The sequence below is a fragment of the Hyaena hyaena genome, unplaced genomic scaffold (genome assembly GCF_003009895.1).
Source record: "Hyaena hyaena isolate Hyena2069 unplaced genomic scaffold, ASM300989v1 scaffold_196, whole genome shotgun sequence".
NCBI lineage: Eukaryota > Metazoa > Chordata > Mammalia > Carnivora > Hyaenidae > Hyaena > Hyaena hyaena.
Window position 1 is genome coordinate 877183 of NW_024080828.1, and position 20381 is coordinate 897563.

The 20381-nt window shown below is 38.9% G+C and overlaps 1 protein-coding gene across 1 annotated transcript in view; it reads left to right on the forward strand.

Annotated features, from left to right (window-relative positions):
* The first annotated feature begins 16751 nt into the window (after positions 1 to 16751).
* ALDH1A1 (aldehyde dehydrogenase 1 family member A1) overlaps positions 16752 to 20381 on the forward strand; it is a 55832-nt gene continuing 52202 nt past the window's right edge. The window contains exon 1 of the mRNA XM_039241592.1: positions 16752 to 16854. Within this exon, the coding sequence (XP_039097523.1) occupies positions 16789 to 16854 (66 nt within the window). The 5' untranslated portion in view covers positions 16752 to 16788. The remainder of the gene's footprint in view (positions 16855 to 20381) is intronic.

Consider the following 20381-nt stretch of genomic DNA (forward strand, 5'->3'; position numbering starts at 1 on the left):
GGAAGACATGAAACTGAGGATATAACTGACCTCATCAAGTCTGTTTTTACTTCTGTAAGAGTGGGAAAAATATTTACACTTCTCACCTATATTTTTATAAAAATTGAGAGCAGAATTGGGTTCATAATAACAATAAAGACTGTCAGTTGTCATCATAGCTATTTTTGTTGTGGTTAATGTCATTCTCTGAAACATTGATTTTGGATAATGAACAGGATTCCAGTAGCCGCGGTTTTTGGAGTGTACAATGTCAGGCAGATGGAATGGAGTCATCAGCTACTGGATATTTCATTGGTATGAATCCAGAATATAACAGGATTTAGTATGGATTTACTAAGCAAAATGCCTTTCTAAGCCAGATGCCTAAAAGGGACTCTAAAGTCCCGTGATTTTTCTGTCCTTGGTTCTATATTTACAGAGAGTGATTTTATTTACTCAATTGTATGAATTTCCTGTTTTACACTCTTTAGGGAGAATACCACCAGCCTCTTTCTATACATTGCCTGGGCAAAAGAATGTGTCCATCCACACAAGAGTAACAGCCCAGATCTGGAAGCACATAAAAGATTTTTTTCCTTGTGGGGTCAGCCCCCACTCAAATGGTAGTTGAAATAGGAATAGTTACACAAGGTCACTTTCAATACCCTGGAATGGTCTACTTGGGTAAGGAATGAGTAACTCACAATTTTATGAAACAGACTGGAATCTCTATACACAGGTGCTTCTTAAAATCCAAAGAAACCATTCTTTGGTACTAGCTGTGTATTTCTTAAAATTTCATATTTTAGGAATTGAATTGGAAACCTACATCTGTATTGGGGGAAAAATTCTCATGGAAAATCAACTAGTTAACACACAGTGAACTTCCCAGAGCTCTTCCAGGACTCTGCACTGTTGAAGTTCATTTTCTTGGGGAACAGTTTGGATTGCCTACAGATAGCATTAGGCGATTATGTGTGTTTATGGAGTTCATGATCCAGTTATTTAAGAAATCATTCTTTATATAGGAACATAAGGCAGATAAATGTGCCATTGCTTTTTTGTCTAGGGAAGTTATATCCTGTGAGGACCACCTCCCAGTGGCTGAGAGGGAGGCTTTGAAATCCGGGTCCAGGACAAATTATGATCGTATCGCCTGAGGGAAGCCATTTCCTATGTTCACACACCATTTGTTTTTAAAATGTTTAAACTCCACATTCTAAATTGCTGTTCCGTGCTTTAAAGCTACACTCGCCTGACTTCACAGAGAAATAAATTCCCAATTCTCAGGACGTTGTACAAACCCTTCCCAAAACTAATCAAGAAGACTTACAAAAGATTTTGGATTAATACCTACTTTTGTTTTATTCTTTGAGGGAGTAGGAAATGTGAGAGAAATCATCCTTTATCCTTGAGAAAATGATCAGAAACAACAAGAAAAATATACAAAAGTTACCCTTTTAGAATATTCTTGAAGTGGTACCCAATACATGCTAATCATTATTTATGTTGTCACAATATCTAAGGATTGAGAATGAAACAATAGCACATGGGAGCAAAATATTTTAAATGGCATGAAACTCATATTTCCCCAGGCTACCATTCCTGGATCTGTTTGAAAGGAATTAAAAATGCTGTTTCTCAGGGTTTTCATATCCATGTTGTTGTAAGGTCCAGAGCCCTATGGAAGAATCACACGTTATTTGGGCTGTTTCTTGGGTTGTCATCTGTCTTTAGGAATAAGCTCTTATCTTCTTCCCCTTTATATATATATTTTAAAAATTTTTTAATGTTTTTTTTTTCTGAGAGAGAGAGAGAGACAGCATGAGCCGGGGAGAATCAGAGAGAGAGGGAGACAGGATCTGAAACAGGTTCCAAGCTCTGAGCTGTCAGCACAGAGCCCGACATGGGGCTTGAACCCACAAGCCATTTGATCACCACCTGAGCTGAAGTCAGACACTTATCCAACTGAGCCACCCAGGCACCCCACCCTTTTATATATTTTAAATAATTCATTGAGGTGAAATTTTCATAACATAAAATTAGCCAGTTGAAAGTGAACCATTCAGTGGCATTTCACCCATTCACAGTATGGTTCAACTATGTCTCCTCTCTAGTTCTAAAATATTTCTATCGCTCCAGAATAACACTCCTTACCCATTTGTCAGTTTGTCGCAAGTCCCCAGCCACCACCAATCAGCATTAAGGCTCATCTGCTTCCCCTTTTGTGATCCATGCCTTTTAGTGAGGGCTCTTTCCAGCCCTCTGTTGTCCAAAGAATCACCTGAGAGCACCTCGTTGCTGCCAATTACAGCTGACCAAAGCTGATCCTAGAGCCAAAGACACAATCTGTCTCTTGGTTGTCACTAAGCTGTCAGTACCTACCCTCTGCTGCCTAAATACTATCCTGTGTCCCTGGCTACCTTATCTTCTGGCCATTGCTCTGAGTCCTACATCTCGGCTACCATGGTTGATATCGTGGAGTCTTCAAAAATGCCAGTGAAAATGTACTTTTTGGGTTTGTTAATGCCCTTAAGCCAATATCTAAGGAATATATATATATGTCTCTTCCCTTTTACATTTCTCTTTATCATGTAGGTAATAGAGAGAAATTGAGTACCCCTGGAATCAGTTCATGTATGTGGAAGGTTGACTTTCTGTTAATCAATGACTTTTTCATTAATTAATTTTAGCCTGTTCTTTCCCTATCGTTATGTTGTGAGACCATGTTTGAGAAGAGGAGTGCTGGATCTGGAGCAAATCTCTCCAGCAAGTAGCAAGTTGTGATCAGTTTCAGCCATCATCTCTGACAACCAAAGCATTATACAGACCCAAAGTTATTTGTCTGATGCTATCTTCACTTAGAGAATTATCCCCAAGAAGATCGTAGCCCCTCTTTTAAAAACACGTCTGATGAATTAATATGGTCAGTTCTCAAGACAAATCCGAAATTATCTGAATATAGTGGACTTTGAGGTTAGACTCAATCTAGAACTCTAAGTACAAATTCAACTTAGTCTCGGAGCAGTAACACTTGGTATGACTTTGTAACTTTAGCATAAATTGGCCAAGAGTTTCTATAAAAGGAAAAAAGCTGAAATTTCTGGAATAGCCCCAAATCAAGGAAGCTGTTCCTAAACAGATACACTTTGATGGATATAAGTAATTATTAAGCAAAAACAATACAAACAAACAAACAAAAAAAGCCCACAAATACTCTAATAGAATAAGAACATTTTCTGATATTGATAGCCTTTTAAAGAAAAAGCTTCCCCAAAATATGTACAAATTAAAAATAAACAGGTCATAAATCTAGCAGTTTAATAAACCAACTAGTTTACTTTTTAAATTTTTTTTAAATGTTTTTTATTTATTTCTAGGAGAGAGAGAGAGAGACAGCGTGAGCAAGGGAGGGTCAGAGAGAGAGGGAGTCACAGACTGAAACAGGCTCCAGGCTCTGAGCTGGCAGTCAGCACAGAGCCCGACGCGGGGCTCGAACCCACGAACCGCGAGATCATGACCTAAGCGAAAGTCGGACGCTTAACCGACTAAGCCACCCAGGCGCCCCCCAACTAGTTTACTTTTAAAAAAATTAATGTTTATTCATTTTTGAGAGGCAGAAAGACAGACTACTAGCTAGGGAGGGGCAGAGGAGACACAGAATCAGAAACAGGCTCCAGGCTCTGAGATGTCAGCACAGATCTTGATGCAGGGTTTGAACCCACAACCCATGAGATCATGACCTAAGCCAAAGTCGAACGCTTAACTGACTGAGCCACCCAGGGGACCAGGTTTACTTTTTTTTTTTTTTTAATGTCTGTGTTCTTTTGGAAAGGTAATTTCTATTTCACTCACTATAGCAGACTAGATCATGTGTAAATTCTCCTTAAAAAACACAACTAAAAATGCAAAATAAAAAATATAACAAATAGCTATCAAAAGCATACTTGGCTCAAAAAGAAAGCAGGAGAAATCTCCAGAAGCCAACAGAACAGAGGAAACTAAAAATTGGGAGGTAAATAAACTGTTCCTGCCCTTGAGAATTTGTTGCAATGATAGCCAAATGGTTTGATAGCCAAATATGGAGAGCAGTCAAGGTTGCATGGAGATGATGTAGAAACCAAGAAACTTGACTTCCTGGAATCACTGACCCTCATTAAAGAAAGTAATAGAAAACTGTACCCTATTAATCACTGGATGAATAGGCAACAGCATGCCCAGAGCTCCTTAGCCTAGGCTGTGGGTGTAAAAATATTCTTTTTTTAAAATTAAAAAAAAATTTTTTTTAATTTATTTCTGAGAGAGAGAGACGGCATGAACAGGGGAGGGTCAGAGAGAGAGGGAGACACAGAATCTGAAACAGGCTCCGGGCTCTGAGCTGGCTGTCAGCACAGAGCCCGATGCGGGGCTGGAACCCACGAACCTTGAGATCATGACCTGAGTGAAGTCAGATGCTTAGCCGACTGAGCCACCCAGGCACCCCTGTGGGTGTAAAAATATTCTTTCTTCTTTGAGATTTCATAAACAAGCTTATACTCCTTGTCTGTGTTCTATCATTTAGCCTTGAAGCTACGGTCCCTCCCAAGTGCTAACGAAAGAAATATCAGAAAAATAGCAATCCAATGATCCTTCTTTCCCCTTCCAGTACAAAGGAGCAGAAATAATTTCCCATCTTAAATGTAGTTCTGATAAAATTGTGAATTGAGAACACTCGCCAAGAACATCTCAATGTGATTCTCTTTTTCGCTAGGGAGATTTGTATAAAAATGAATAATCCTGCTCTATTTCATAACACATTCTTGGAAGTGTTATTTCTACACATGAGCCTTTAATGACATTGAGACTTTGGAGATTGGTGCTGTGTTTTGTGAAATGTAACCTCAATGGAACTTTATGTGTTTTTCCCAAGTAATTCCATTTGAATTGACAAATATTCTGAGGTTTCGCTATTAGCCCAGAAGTACTTTTGTTTTGTTACCACTTGTGTGTAAAGATATAATATCTGTGATTCTGTTGAATTCTTTAGTTAAATGATTGAAGACTATTGGTCTTATTTAAATCAACACAAGACAACACCAAAAGGAACTTGATGATTTTAAAAAGAATCAAATAAAGTTGTAGAAAGAAAAAAAAAACCACAGTCACTGAAATTAAAAACTCAATGGATGCTCTAAATGCAGATTAATAATAGCTGAATAGAGATCAAGTAAACTTGAGTATAGATTTGAGGAAATGCTTTAATATGCAGCATAGAGAAATCGAGATGTTGGAAACAGAAAACAGATATTCAATAATACAGAAGTTAAAATCAGAAGATATAATATACCCTTAGTAGAAATAAAGGCTAAGAAATCACCAAAGCTAATGAAGGTCATAAACTCAGATTTAGGTATCAAAATAAATCCCCAAAATGATAAAAATAAAACATGCATTCATACATATCATAGTAAATATAACAATGCCATGAAAAAAACCAGAGAGTCCTTATAAATGACTGACAGAAAAACCAAGCTGCCAACATAGAATTATCATTTAACCTAAATTTCACTTAAAAATTGAGACAATTTTCTCAGTAACTGATTCTGATAATGGCAGAACAAATAATTTGGACTGAACCCTCCATTTAAGAGCAATGAGACTATCCGGACAAAATATTTATTTAAACAAGTATCTTATAAACAAAAGTCGCTAGCCAGATAGTAAAATGCTTTTGGGCCAGTTTCCAGGGCAGGATGGAAGTCATGGGAAGGAAGCCCACTGTTTGGGCAATCTTTACATTGGGGACATTTTCTCATTGAGGATATATAGCATTTGAGAGGCTGATGCTGCCCATTTGGCAATCTGGGGGTACTTAGCCCAGAGCATGCAGAGAAGGGAAGGGTAGGCTTGATGAAACCTTTCTACTTTGGTTCTACAATACTAGGGCCCAGAGTTGTTTGGAGAGAACTAGGGATACCAGAAGTCTAGCAGTAGCAAATACACTCATTCTTTGGGAGAAGATAGCATTGTCGGTCTCTGATTATTTCTACAAACAAATTTTTTAATCTAATGCTTAGCGCCAAAGAGCTTGCAGAGCCAGAGGAGGGGAAGACAGCATGAGTAAAAGCAGAAAAAAACAAAGGACGAGATGTATTTCTCAGTGCAGAGGCTTAGGATATTGGGATTATCAGACATAGACTTCAAAAGATCTATATTTAAAAGACAAGATTGAAAGTTTTATGAGATCCAGAAACTTAAAAAAAAAGACAATAAAGGAAGAAATCTTGAACTAAAAATAGCCATTATCAAAAGCTTCTGGGGTGAAATATTTGATAAAAATTAGACACAGATCGGGACACCTGGGTGGCTCAGTTGGTTAATCATCTGACTCTTGATTTTGGCTCTAGTCTTGGTCTCATGGTTCATGAGATTGAGCCCTGCATCAGGCTCTGCCCTGAAAGAGCCTCTACCTCTTCCCTGCTCATGTTCTACCCTCCTCTCTCTCAAAATATATAAATAAACATTTTAAAATATTGGAAATAGATAAAGGAAGTGTTAGTAAATCCATTAGGATAGAAGAAATTTTCCAGAATGAAGCCTAGACAGACAAAATAATGAGAAATGGAGAAGAGAGGGTACATGAATAAAGGATATGGTGACATGATCTATAAAACGTGGCTGGAGTCCCAGGAAAAGGGGGAAGATTCAATGCAATCCCAGTTGAAATCCCAGAAGGCTTTTAGGGAAATTGAAAAACTGATTCCGAGATTTATAAAGAAATAATTAGGATCTAAAAAAACAACTCTGAAAAAGAACAGTGGTGGAGGGACAACACTATCTGATTTTAAGACTCATGATAAAGTGACAGTTGTTACAACAGTGAGGTACTGGTCTAAAGACAGAGAAAGAGATTAATGGAACGCAATAGAGAATCCAGAAATAAACCTACATATAGGTGGACAGTTGATTTTCTACAGGTACAAAGAAAGGTCCATAGAAAGGGAACCATTTTTTCAACAAACGGTGCAGGAACAATTGGACAAATTCATATGTAGTTGTTGATATTGTTTTCTTCTTTAAAAAAATCATTATTTTATCTGCAAGCATGTCCCATTTTAGTCAAAATATTTTTGTGCCTTTTTTTCTCTTTTATGGGTCTTGCAAAGGATTCCTTCTTATTATTTTATCCAAAATGTCAGCCTTTGGCTTTGTTAACTTTCTCTATTTTGTCTCTCTTTTTTTTCCCCCCACTTAATTAATGCCTGTCTTTACTTTTATCATCTCCTTCTTTCTACTTCCTTCAGGTACATACTGCTATGGATTCTTAGCTACTTAAAATGAATATTCAATTTGAAAATTTTTCTTTAATGTAAGTTTTCAGGAACAAAAATTTCCTTTGAAGTACTTTTCTTTTTTGCTGGGCCTCACAGATTTTATTACATGGCAATTTTATTATTGTGCATTTCTAGATATACTGATATTTTCATTCCACTGTAAGTCATCAATGTGAATCCAATTTAGCTTTATCTCCTGCATGCAGGGATTTCCTAATATTAGCAAAATCCATAAATGTAACTGACAACATACAGAGTTAAAAAGAAAAAAGAAACATAGGAAAAGCTAAGATGATATGAAAGAAAATAATTTTACAACATTCAAAACATTCATAATAAAACAAAAGTTCTTAATAAAGTAAGAATAAAAAGAGCCTTCTTTGAACTAACAATGGGTTTTTAAATATAAACAAATGAAACCCATCATAAAAATCTATCCAAATGAGGAAACACTAGCAAATGCTGGAGAAAATGGTTCTGCAGGGTTCTTTTTCCATTGAAGATGGAAGCATAGATTGATAGACCCGCTTTGGTATTATATCCCAAAGTTTAACACTCATGTCCCTTAACAACTAACAAATTAGATTTCAGATATATACAGTCAAGCGAAATAGACACAAAATTTTTTTTTTATAGAAGCACTATTCACAAGAGCAAATGCCCCAAAACCCATTATCAAAAGACTGGATGAATAAACTATTATCAGAAAGGTATAATACCCAACAGTCAAAATAAAGAACCTCCAGTGACATGCAATAATATGATGACTCTTACTGATATAATATTTAAGAAAAAAATCGGCTCATTTTTATAAAATTAGAAGCAACTAAAATTTATACACACATACACACATATATATCATTTGTGGAATGCCCAGAGACACAAATGGAAGTCAATCAAGAGAATAATGAATACAGGTTTCATAAGTCTCCCATTTGGGTGGGCAAGAGGGGATAGAATATCAGATAAAGGACTACAAGAATACAAGTAGGCTATTTTCCCAGTGTTTCATTTTGCATAATGGCTTCCTGGTGCTTATTGGTATTATACATAATGAATCATAGAAGCTTCCTCCCACCCCCCTCAAAAAAATGTCTCTGAAGTTCTAAAGGAATCCTTTTAGGGTCACTGTAAAAAAAACAAGGCACACCTGGCTGCAGTTTTGAAGATGATTTAATGAAGGGACTCTTTACAGAATGTGGGCAATCCACAAAGGGCACTGAAGACCTGAGCCTGAAGATACAGAGGTGGAAATGGTGGTCTCAGAGCCCAGTAGATAATGGGGTTGTAGAAGCCGACGCTCCACACTGAGGGACACTCAACAGGGCCTCGGTCTTGGGAGGAAGATGCAGCCCCGCCAGAACACGCCAGAACATGCCCGAATGCGTCAGAAAGCAGCAGAGTGTCGCTCAAACATAAAGAAGCAAAGGAGGAAAACCCCCACTTCCCCCCCCTCTGTCTTTTCTATTGGTTGAACTAAATAAGAAGCCAGGAGGAGCTAGGACTTGAAGCCAAGAGATAAAATGGAATGGTGTGGAAAAAAAGTAATATTACCATGCACACAAACATTTAAATACCTATCTATCAATGATCGTTGATATCCCATGGATATTGGGAGGAATGAAAATGAGTTTAAAGTGTTTCAAGTATTTGGTTGAGCTGCAGAAAGAGTAAACCCACCAATTAATTTTTAAGTGACAAAATACCTATACTTTCTCAAATAGCCATTAAAATAACAGTAAAGACAATATATAGTCCTCAAGCTGATAGAGTGAATAAGGAATTAATTTTTAACTTAATTAAAATGAATGTACACTAATGTAGAATTAAAATTACTTTTGTTAAATGTTTTAAAAAAATTAATGTTTATTTATTTTTGAGAAAGAGACAGAGACAGAGTGTGAGCAGGTGAGGAGCAGAGAGAAGAGATACAGAATCTGAAGCAGGCTCCAGGCTCTGAGCTGTCAGCACAGAGCCCCCTACAGGGCTTGAACTCCAGAACTGTGAGATCATGACCTGAGCTAACACTGGACACTTAACCAACTGAGCCACTGAGGCACCCCTAATTTTAAGACTAACATCTTAAGTTAATTTAAAATCATTGTTAAAAAAAAGATAAGAAAAGAGAGAAAGAGAATATACAGTAGGTAAGACCAAAGTATTTAGTAAGATGGTAGAATTTTTAAATGTAAATTTGTCAGTACATTATATTACATATCAATAAAGGAAATGATCCAGTTAAAAAAGACCATTTATATAATTGCATAAGTACTTGAAACCCAACTATGGGCCTTGTAAAGAACCATGTGCAAGACATAAAGATGCAGAGACCTTTTTTTGCTTTATTTATTTATTTATTTATTTATTTATTTATTTATTTATAATTTTATTTAAATCCAAGTTAGTTAACATGCAGTGTAATAAAGGTTTCGGGAGTAAGATCCAGCAATTCATCATCTACGCACAACACCCAGTGCTCGTCCCAACAGGTGCCCTCCCCAAAGCCCATCACCCACTCACCCCATCCCCCCAACAGCCCCTCCAGCAGCCCTCAGTTTGTTCTCTATACTTAAGGGTCTCTTGTGGCTTGCCTGTCTCTCTGTTTTTATCTTATTTTTCCTTCCCTTTCCTATGTTCCTCTTGTTTCTTAAATTCCACACATGCGTGAGATCATATGATATTTGTCTTTCTCTGACTGACTTATTTTGCTTAGCATAATACACTCTAGTTCCATCCATGTTGTTGCAAATGGCAAGATTTCATTCTTTTTTGATTATCCCATTGCATATATAAACCACATCTTTATCCACTTTTCAGTCGATGGACATTTGGGCTCTTTCCACACTTTGGCTGTTGTTGACAGTGCCGCTATAAACACTAGGAAGGTGCAGAGATTGTTAAGTAAGAAGATAGAGGAAGACATATTATGCAAATGCTAACTGAAGGAAAAACTACTGTAGGAATAATTTCTCAAAGGACACAGTAGGGCAAAGCATAAAGAGGAACAGAGAGAGCTTATAATGATTAAAAAAAAAAAGTTCAGTTCCCTAGGAAGACATAGAGATGTTAAGTTTATAAGCACATAAAAATATAGCCATACTAATGTAAGCTGCAATGATTGTTTATTGCCAGCCAACAGAGGAACTAAGAAATGCATGTCAAAATAAATCATGAGTCAGGGGAAAAAATCACAATGGAAGTTTGAAAGTATCTTTAATTGAGCAAAAATGAAAATACTATATTCAAAATGATAGGTGGCCCTAAAGACATGCATAGAGGGAAATATAGAACTTTCGAAGGAAGAAGGATGAAAATAAAATGATCTAAGTATCAAGAAGATAGAAACAAGGGGCACCCGGGTGGCTCAGTCAGTTAAATGTACGATTTCTGTTCACGCCATGATCTCATAGTTCATGAGTTTGAGCCCTGCGTCGGGCTCTATGCCGACAGCTCAGAGCCTGGAGCCTGCTTCAGATTCTATGTCTCCCTCTCATTCAATCAATAGGAATTGATTGAACAGGGTAATAATTGTATAATTATGATTCCGTTGGGGCGGTGGAACAAGTTTATGACAGACATATAACATGTAGAACAGGAATAGAGAATCAAGAGATAAAATTTTCAGAGTCCTTAAATTTTGTGTGAGATGGTGATTAAATTTACATATATGCTTCTAAGTGTGTTAAGATGTTTAGGTTAACCAATAGAAATAGATGCCTGAAGTTTGGTGCTACAGTTTTTAAATGGTCAGAAACTAGACACTCAAGAAAAAGAAAAGATTTTGGGAAATGATACCAGGTTCCGTTAGGGCTCTTAAAATGTAAACAAAAGGAATAGTTTAACTTAATTGAGTGAAACCGCTCAATTAATAGAAATAGGTTGGGTCTCTGTCTCCTAGCCCAACGGTTTCTCAAACTTGAACTTGACTCAGAATCACCTGGAGGGCTCATTAAAATACAGACTGCTGGGCTCTATGTCCAAAGATTCTGATTCACTAGGTCTGAGATGAGGTCTGAGAATGTGCATTTTGTGAATGTCTTCCATGAGAAGTGGACGTTGCTACAACTTTGGACCTTGACAAAGTGGAGCCAGACCTGCTTCGGTAGTTCTAACAGCTGACTACCCTTGAGAACCACCAGAGGGCCTTTGCTCGTCTACTGATACCTGGGCTCAAACCACTCTTACTGAATCAGAATCTCTGTCTGTTTTGTTTTGTTTGTTTTGAATTCCCTACGTGATTTCAGTGGGCCAGCAGCAGGCGAAAACCACTCTTCAGGTCTTCTGATGTGTAGGAAGTTAACATCTGGGTTTTCATTTTTTTAATTAAAAGGAGGAACATTTCAAATGTTTCTCTTTCTGTAGCTGTTGTTATACACTGCATGGGTTCACATGAAATAGATATGCAGGCTCTTGAGTTTGGAAACCCAGGTATTTGACTGCGGGACTGCAGCTCAGGTACCCAACAGGCAATTGACATGTAAAACCAGGGCCTGGAACGTGAGTTTGGATTGTGGGTATGGATCTGGGTACGTATGTGTTTTAAAATTTGGGAACAAATCGAAGCAAGTCTCCTTGCCCCTCTCTTCCAGGGATGGTTGAGTTTGCATTTAGGGCCCACCCTGCTAACGCAGGATAAAGTCTCATCGCAAGATCCTTAACTCTGTCATATCTGCAAACTTTCCTTTGTTATGTGAAGTAGAATTCACAAATTCCAAGGATAACTTTAAGGAGCCATTATTTGGCCCGAGGAAATTACATACAAATTACATTTGGCCGAGGGAATCACATGATCATGCATAATTTCAGGATGCCAGGAATGACACTGAAATTGGAATTCACTTATTTAGCTTTGCAAATGCTGAGGCCAAGATCAAAGACAAATGGCAGATTTTGGCCCGATCCTGGGGGTGGGGCACAATTTTTTAGTGTCCCTATACGACACACAGGTTTATAACCTACTTTTTTTTTTAATGTTTGTTTAATTTGAGATAGAGAATGCATGCACATGAGCAGAAGAGGCATATAGAGAGAGAGAAAATCCCAAGCAGGCTCTCCAGTGTCAGTGCAGAGCCTCATGTGGTTCAATGTCATAGAATTGTGAGATCATGTCCTGAGCTGAAATCAGGAGTCGAAGGCTTAACTGACTAAGCCACCCAGGCGCCCTATAACCTATTTAAAAAAAAAAATAAACTGCAATCTATTTTAAAAGTTTACAAGGTCCTTCCTTAAGAATTTTATGTATTGGGGTGCCTGGGTGGCTCAGTTGGTTAAGCATCTGACTTCAGCTCAGGTCATGATCTCACGGTTTGTGAGTTCAAGCCCCGCATCAGTCTCTGTTCTGAAAGCTCACAGCCTAGAGCCTGCTTCAGATTCTGTGTCTCCCCCTCTCTCTGCCCTTCCCAGCTCATGCTTTCTTTGTGTCGCTCAATAATAAATAAACTTTTCCAAGACTATGTTGAAAAAGTAAAGCAAAAACACAGCATTGACACTCATATTTGTATTCAGTTTAAGACGCAGTCTCCTCTGCTTACCAATAGTCACATCTCTGCTCCAAAACCTGACCATTCACATGAGTCTCGTATTTCAATTGCATGATTGAATTAAATGCTTTTTAAATAGTAGATTTATCAGGAGGAAAAGGAGTGTCATGTCTATGAAAACTAAGTGTAAAACTGAGCATTATGCAAACACCTAACCGTGTCAAGTTGTTAAGCACGTTCTGAGTCATCTGTGCACAAGACCACGGTAAAACAATATGGGAAATGTCATAAAAAGCTCAAAGTAGTCCTCATTCAGATTGCCTCAAACATGCCATTAGTGTCTAATTTCTCTCTCCACTTGGAGGAAATATGCGCGTGGTGAAGGCCGTGCAAGATGATGTCAAACTCTGGCAGCTGACCCAGTGCTAGGAAATGTCTTTGGCCCGCAAAGTTTACAAACACCTAATTCAGCTAAACTAATGATCTTAGGGAGGATTTAGCCTACTGATTGTTTTATTGACTTTACGAGTTGATCAGTGTCCCGATTGTGTCATGTAAGAGAGGGACAGATAAGAGTGTCCTTAATCATGCAAAACAAACAGAGACCAAAGAAAGGGTGTGTGATGGGCAGGAGGATTCAGAGGCGAGGAAATATTGCTAATTGGAGACGGATGGCGGAGGGACAGAGATGAGCTCTCCAACATATACATTCATTACTCGAATGCTGCCTTCCACCTTCAGGTTTAACACCAGCATTGCAACCAAACACAGATCCTGTCGCCACATATGAGACCCACTTTTTCCAAGTTATTAAAGCCCCAATAGGCATAAGAACAATGTGGTGTCTGCGGAAATTGCAGTGATCAAAAGCAGAGGGATATATCCATGTCTGGATTAACCAGCCGGCAGACTCATCCAGCCATGCTTAGGGCAACACGGAACAGCCGTGGAGGAAGATGTCACTGAGCATAAAAATTTAGCTCCAACAAATTGATCCTGGATTTTGAGAGTAGAAAATGTAAAAAAAGGTATTTTTTTCTTTGACCTTATATATGTTTGTTTCACAGGGTTGAGTGGTTTCTATTTCAACTACTCATGCGGGTGGCGGAAGGAGAGACTCCATTATCTTTCCAGCGACTGAGGCTTGAATGGAGCTCCGGAGAGATTCCTTCTAAGATGAGGCAGTAGTTTCAGCAGTGGCTGGAGTCATAGTGTGTATGTTTCTTGGTATAATGACAGCTTTCACAAAGGGCTGGAAGAAGTCACATTCAAGAGGAGAATAAATTATGTTTCTCTTTCTGCCCCATCCCTCTGCCCCATCTGTGTGCACTCATGTATATAATTTAGCTTGTCCATACGAAGGGAAGGAAGATTAAACATCTTTTGTTTGTTACTCCCAACTTCAAGTCCCATATATACAAAATGCAATAGGGGTACCTGAGTGGCTCAGTTGGTTGAGTGTTCAACTTCCGCTCAGTTCATGATCTCATAGTTCCTGAGTTCGAGCCCCACATGGGAATCTGTGCTGACAGCCTGGAACCTGTTTTGGATTCTGTCAACCTCTCTCTCTGTCCCTCCCCTGCTCACGCTCTGTCTGTCTCTCTCTCAAAAATAAATTTTTTAAAAAAGCAATAAAAACACAATGAAAATGCGTAACCCTGGGTTCAGTCTTAAAGTGGGTCTCCTTCGCCTCTGTGCTCTCACCAAAGCTGTGTGTGGTATGGGAAGGAGGGAAGTGGTCTGAGAAAGCCTTCTACCCGGGCAGCCATTCCCGGGAATACATTGTTCCAGAAGACAAGCTCTAGGGACCGGATGATGCTTACTTCAAAAATAGAGATCTCAGGCCCCGTGGTTTCTGGGCAGAAAAACAAAATTTGCCCTTCAAGTAAGATTAAGGTTGGAGAATTCCTGATACTCTAATCACAGTGCTTCACCCATAAAAAGATACTCAGTAAATATTTGTTGAAATTCAATGGGCAGGTGTGGTAACGTGTTTCCAAAGCCGTTCTTTTCACCTACCTTCAGTAACGTCTGCTGTGGAGGGAAATCTTATGTAATCATTCAGTGAAATAAAATCAAGGATGAGCATGCTAGCAGTGAGCTGACACGACCCGTGTGTCAGGAGGCTTTGCGCTTGCTCTGTCTGGATGGCGAGTGAACCAGCATTTGGATCCACAGACCACTGCAGAGCTGGAAGCAGAAAGACGGCAGCAAAACACAGCTGTCTGGGCATGGCCAGAGCGCCGCTCCGCAAGTTATGTAATAGCTGTTGTATAATTGTGCATTTAACTCAAAACACATTTTCGAAAGACAAAACAATTAGATTTTCCAAAAAGAGAGCAAGAGAAAGAGGGAGGGATGGATATAAAGAGACAAGTATTGAAATAACACAGAAGTTTCTATCTGGCCTTCAAGCATGCGGTGCCCAAGAGACACGGCCCTTGGAGATGGTGGTCTTAGACATTGGGGGCCGGCCCATGAGCCCTATCTGGCCAGGCTCCTGTTTTTGTAAATAAAATTTTATTGGAAAACACCGAGACCCACTAATGTATGTAGCTATTGTCTGTAGTTTCTTTCATGTAGGGTCGAGTAAGTCACAGCAGAAACCGTCTGGCCTAGGAAGTGGAAAATATCTTTTGTCTCTTTAAAAGAAAATGTTTGCTGACCCTAGTCTTGGATGAGTGAAAGAGCTAATAACTGGAAGTGCGCGTGAGGGTGACTATTCACTTAGGGAACCCAGCTGGGAGATGACGAAATTCTGATTTTGTATTTGTTAGATCTATGATCTTAAGCAAGCCACTTGCTCTCTCTCAATCTGCAAAATGGGGAACCAAGCAAGAATAGAAAGAGAAAGTAAGGCTCCCATGCCTGGTTCGGAGCAACTATTTAAGAAGCCTTCATTTCCCTACCTAAATCACATATTGGGGGGAGCGGGGCAATTTTCCCTGGAAAAAGAAATTGTCCTTCTTAACTCTCAACAATCAGAATTAAGAGTATTCATGGTTTTCCATCGTGTTCTTATTGTAACTTTTGCTTGAGCTCCGACACAATAAAGTCTTGCGTTTAAAATGGGGCAAGGGTAGTTAAAAATTCCTTTTTAATGTTCCCAGCCCGAAACATTTATTCTAAGAAACGGAATTACTTAGGGTCCTGTTTAAGTCCACTTTTTGTGCAATTGCCTGTATCAATCACTGACAAATGCAGCCAACTTCCAAAACCAAGGATTAGTTTCATTTTAGATAGTTTTAACAGACGATATTGCCATGTTGCTATACCGGTGACTGCGTGTGACAGTGTACTCTGAGATCTGTAAGAATCCTGCTGACCTTTCTGTTCTCATATATAACATAAAGATAACTCAGAGCTTCTGCAATCATAGTAGGTCTGCTTACCTCGCACTAAGAATACACTCGATTGGTAGGATCCTTTCAACCTGATTTGAGGTAGGGTCTGTATAGAGGGACTTTCTTCCCACTCTGCTTTCTGGGACATGGACTGATTCGCCGACAGCACTGTCCTGAAGACACCTGGCCAGGGGCCTCCCCTCACCAGCTTCTCCTGAGCACAAGTGCCCTCGGAGACTCTTTCAATCTTCAAATTCTCTGATGCCAAGTCTGTCAGAGAACGGAAAGTTTCACCGTAGCATACAAAGCATGAAAAGCCAAAAAAATAATAACTGGCCTTAGTGGTCAGAGCAGCTGCTCTGCATATCCTTATCACAGGTTTCGGCTTTGTAAATTAATTCGTCTGCAAATAGTGCCCTGTCTCCAGATGTAGTTTCAACGCTGGAGCACTGGCTTCTTAAGGATTTAAGTTTAAAGTCAAGGGCTTCCTGCCCTAGGTGTTACAAATAAGTAGTGTCGTTTTCTTTTTGCTCCGAGTTTGTTCATCCAATCGTGTTCCAGTATGCAAATAAACCTTAGCCCGTGCAGATAAAAAGGAACAAATAAAGCCAAGTGCTCTATGAGAACCAAATCGCAGAGCCTGTCACCTGTGTTCCAAGAGCCGAACAAGAAATGTCGTCTTCAGGCAAGCCAGACTTACCTGTCCCACTCACCAATGTGACATATAAATATACGAAGGTTAGTACCATTTATATTTGCTGCTTTGCTTCAGGATGATAAGAACTACATGCGTGGAAAGCATAAAAGGTCAGTGTGAGTAAACTTGTGTAAAGAGCCCTTTGCAAATACAAAAATAAAAGGCTTGCAAAACGCAGGCTCAGGTTTAGTGTCTTGATCAAATAATGACTTCTAAATCATATCAGGCAACTTTTCATAAATTCGTTTCTTAAAATATTTCTAAGTGAGAGGAATTCTCTTCTGTGTGAAAGGTTCTTGCTTGCATCAGGGTTCAGTGGACTTTACTAAGCATTCGATTAACTTCAGTGTAACCCAGCATGTGTGATAAGAGAGGCAAATACTTACTAGACAAACTTACTGGTAAGAGCCAAACAAATAGGAAATGCTTTAAAAAAAAAAAAAAAAAAAGGAGAAACGAACGCTGAAGTAACATGGTTTTTCTATATGTTTAGTGAGTGCCAAAATGAAGGACCTATCTCTGATTATTGGATGAAAGCTCCTCTTTCAAAAACTCCAATTGGACTTGCATTATTTAGCACATTTGGGGAAAGAAAGCATTCTTATTTCTTGCTTCAGCCAAGTTTGTTGCCATTGGAGCAGATGCGTAATTGTTAACTGATAAATATTTAGAGAAATGAGCAGGAGCCAGACCCAGGCTTAAAAATCCATGGCTAGGAGGAGGAGGAAATGGATCCTGTTTGAGTTGTTCAAAAGTATCTCTGAACTTTGCCTGTTTCACCTTGTTATATGTCTGCTTTCTTGTGAGAGTCTAGAACTCCCAAACGCACAGATAAAATAAGCAAACAAACCAATCTGAACAAAATCCCTTAAAACTAGCTTCATGAAACACTGCAGAAAGCAAGGGAAGAGAGAGGCACCATTCCAACGTAGAAAGAGCCATTTTGCTTTCTGAATTAGCCAATGAAAAATCAAAAGCAATATAACTTAATGATAAAGCAAAAGCCCCACTATTATTTATTTATTCCCTTACTTGTAACCATGGATGGTTTTGAAATCCTAAGGTCGGTTACATTTTCATTTTCATAAGCACAATAAATGAGGAAGTTGCTCAGCTGACTGGTTCTTTTCCTTAGGAAAGTGTCTGCAGAGATCAGATTGTGCCTTTAATGTGGTCAATCCGGCAGCTAGAAAGTGTGGGAAGGTATTATTTTTTATGAGATTTTATTCAAAAGGAAAACATCTGTTTATTTGATTGTATTCCAAATGAGAACATGAAAACTGAGGTGAGTCCACAGCCTCCAGCAATTTGCACTTGACAAAGGTGTGCCCAAAAGATGACAAGACTTCAACTTTCCCAACTTCCTTGCTCCAAACTGGTCATTCACAAGAAATCCAGCCTAAGCAGGCACATTTAAAAATGCATTTCATAAATGTCAAAATCATTGGCAATGACTAAAAAGTATCTTATTACTATTATTACAGTGACTTATTTTTTCCCTATGATAATACTTGGGAAGATGTTTTCATCGTCGGAATGGCCCATTTTAAAACGCTGCGTTGTAGAATTTTGCGGTCTCCTTTGTATGCGTGTCTTGAGGAAGCTCTAAAGTCAAATATTCTTTCTACTGCATTAAGCTTCATTCAGTAGCTGGTAACTGAGCATGTAAGAAAGAGGGGTGGACAAATGAAATGGCCCTCAAAAACCTAGCATACAAACACAGATCTAGTGACCCTTTAGCCCAGGGAGACGTTTTTAAGATTGGATCTCTTGTTCACTTCAAAGCCAGTAGAGGAGATCACCTCTTCAAGGAAAATGACAGACCTGAGTGTTCAAAAGAAGGTACAATTCAAAGAGCAGCCATTTGCTCTTCTTTGAAGAACTTTTCTGGGGAGAAAATGCCCAATGTAAGTGAGTGAATGTTGATTGCTCGCACATCTTCTCTATAAATCTGCTCAGATAGCATTTTATTGTCTGATTTATTAGTGACAGCATTTTTACACTTGGGAGAACACCAGTTATGTATGTAATTAAATCTAAATGGGTGAGCTTTTGCAAATGCCTTGGCATTTGCTTTTTTACTGTGCCCCCCTGAAGAATCGTACTGAATTTGCACTTACAAGAGGAGTTGGAAAAATGATGGTTATTCTCTAAGTTTCCTGATCGCAAATCATAGAAGCAAAGATTTTATAGTGCGTGTGGAATTACCTTCTATGGCCAGCTCTTAAACTCTGTACTATTTGTCTCTTACTAGGTTAGTGTCTTTCTTTCTTTATTATCACTAGAAATATATTGATCATTGGGGCAAGGTGGAGAGAAGGGGCAAGCAAGTTTGAGTAACAAGAAACGATCACAGCTACACTCACTCTCTCAAGTTTGAGACTGCTTTTCGCCCAAACAAAAGAAGTCAGTGTTGCATATCTTTATGACTTATTCTCTAGTACAGGCTGATTATGTTCTTATTGTGGTGGTGGTGGCTAAAACAGAGATCAGAGTTAAGAAAGAAACAGTTTCTAAAAAGATACGAATGTCTGTAGAATTGAAAACCTTAATACCATCATTATACATCCACGTAAACTCGGCTCCCAATTCGAACCTGATGTGTTCCCCTTTCCAATTCTAAATGCATCCCACATCTGCCAGCTCATCCATTTTATTGACGTTTTAAATGAAGAGCCTCTTTGAAACTTATGTGATCATTGGGCAAACTACATTACCTCTGTCTCCCTTGGTTTCCTTATGTATAAAACGGGAATAATAAAGATTCCAACCTCCTAAGGGGATAAAAGTATTCAATGAGTTCAATGCATACAAAGCATCTGAAATAGTGCCTGGCACATGGGAAGTTATTGATTAACATTGGCTATCCCGGTTCTATTTATGTTTCTAAATTCTTTCCCATTTTCCAGAATCTTCTTTTACCGGACCTCACCAAGACTGGTTTCTCACACGTGTTGCTCTCATCTCACTCTTTCCTAGTAGTATCCCTGTCTCTCTTGCACACAGAGTCACGCCCCACCTGACACAGATCACATTGGTGCAAAATTCCCAGGGTTTATCCAGGATTTCAGGGATCAAAATTTTCTCTTACAGGATTCTGTAACTTTGTTTTCCATTCTCCCTTCACAGCTTTGTTGTTTTACCTTAAGAGAGAGAGAGAGAAAATTAAAGAAGACAAGCTTTCTCAGACAGGATTCAAACCCCAAAATGTCTACTCTTAACTCCCTGAACAATAAGGTGTTCATACCAGAACAGATGTTCATCAGCTAAAGACATTTCATATGCACACAGACGCAGGTAGCTACACACGGAAAATAGCTCTGGCTGAAATTCATCGTGTTCACTCTGTACCAATGGCTGGTGACAGTATGTGCATTGATTCTATTTATTTCTTATGATAGCCCTAGGAGGAGGTTCCTCTGGTTTTATCGATGAGGAGACTGAGGACCAGAGTGGCCAAGAAACTTGCCTTAAATCATACAGCTAGATGGGTGCTTGGGTGGCTCCATTGGCTAAGCGTCCAACTCTTGATTTGGGCTCAGGTCATGCATGATCTCACGGTCCTGAG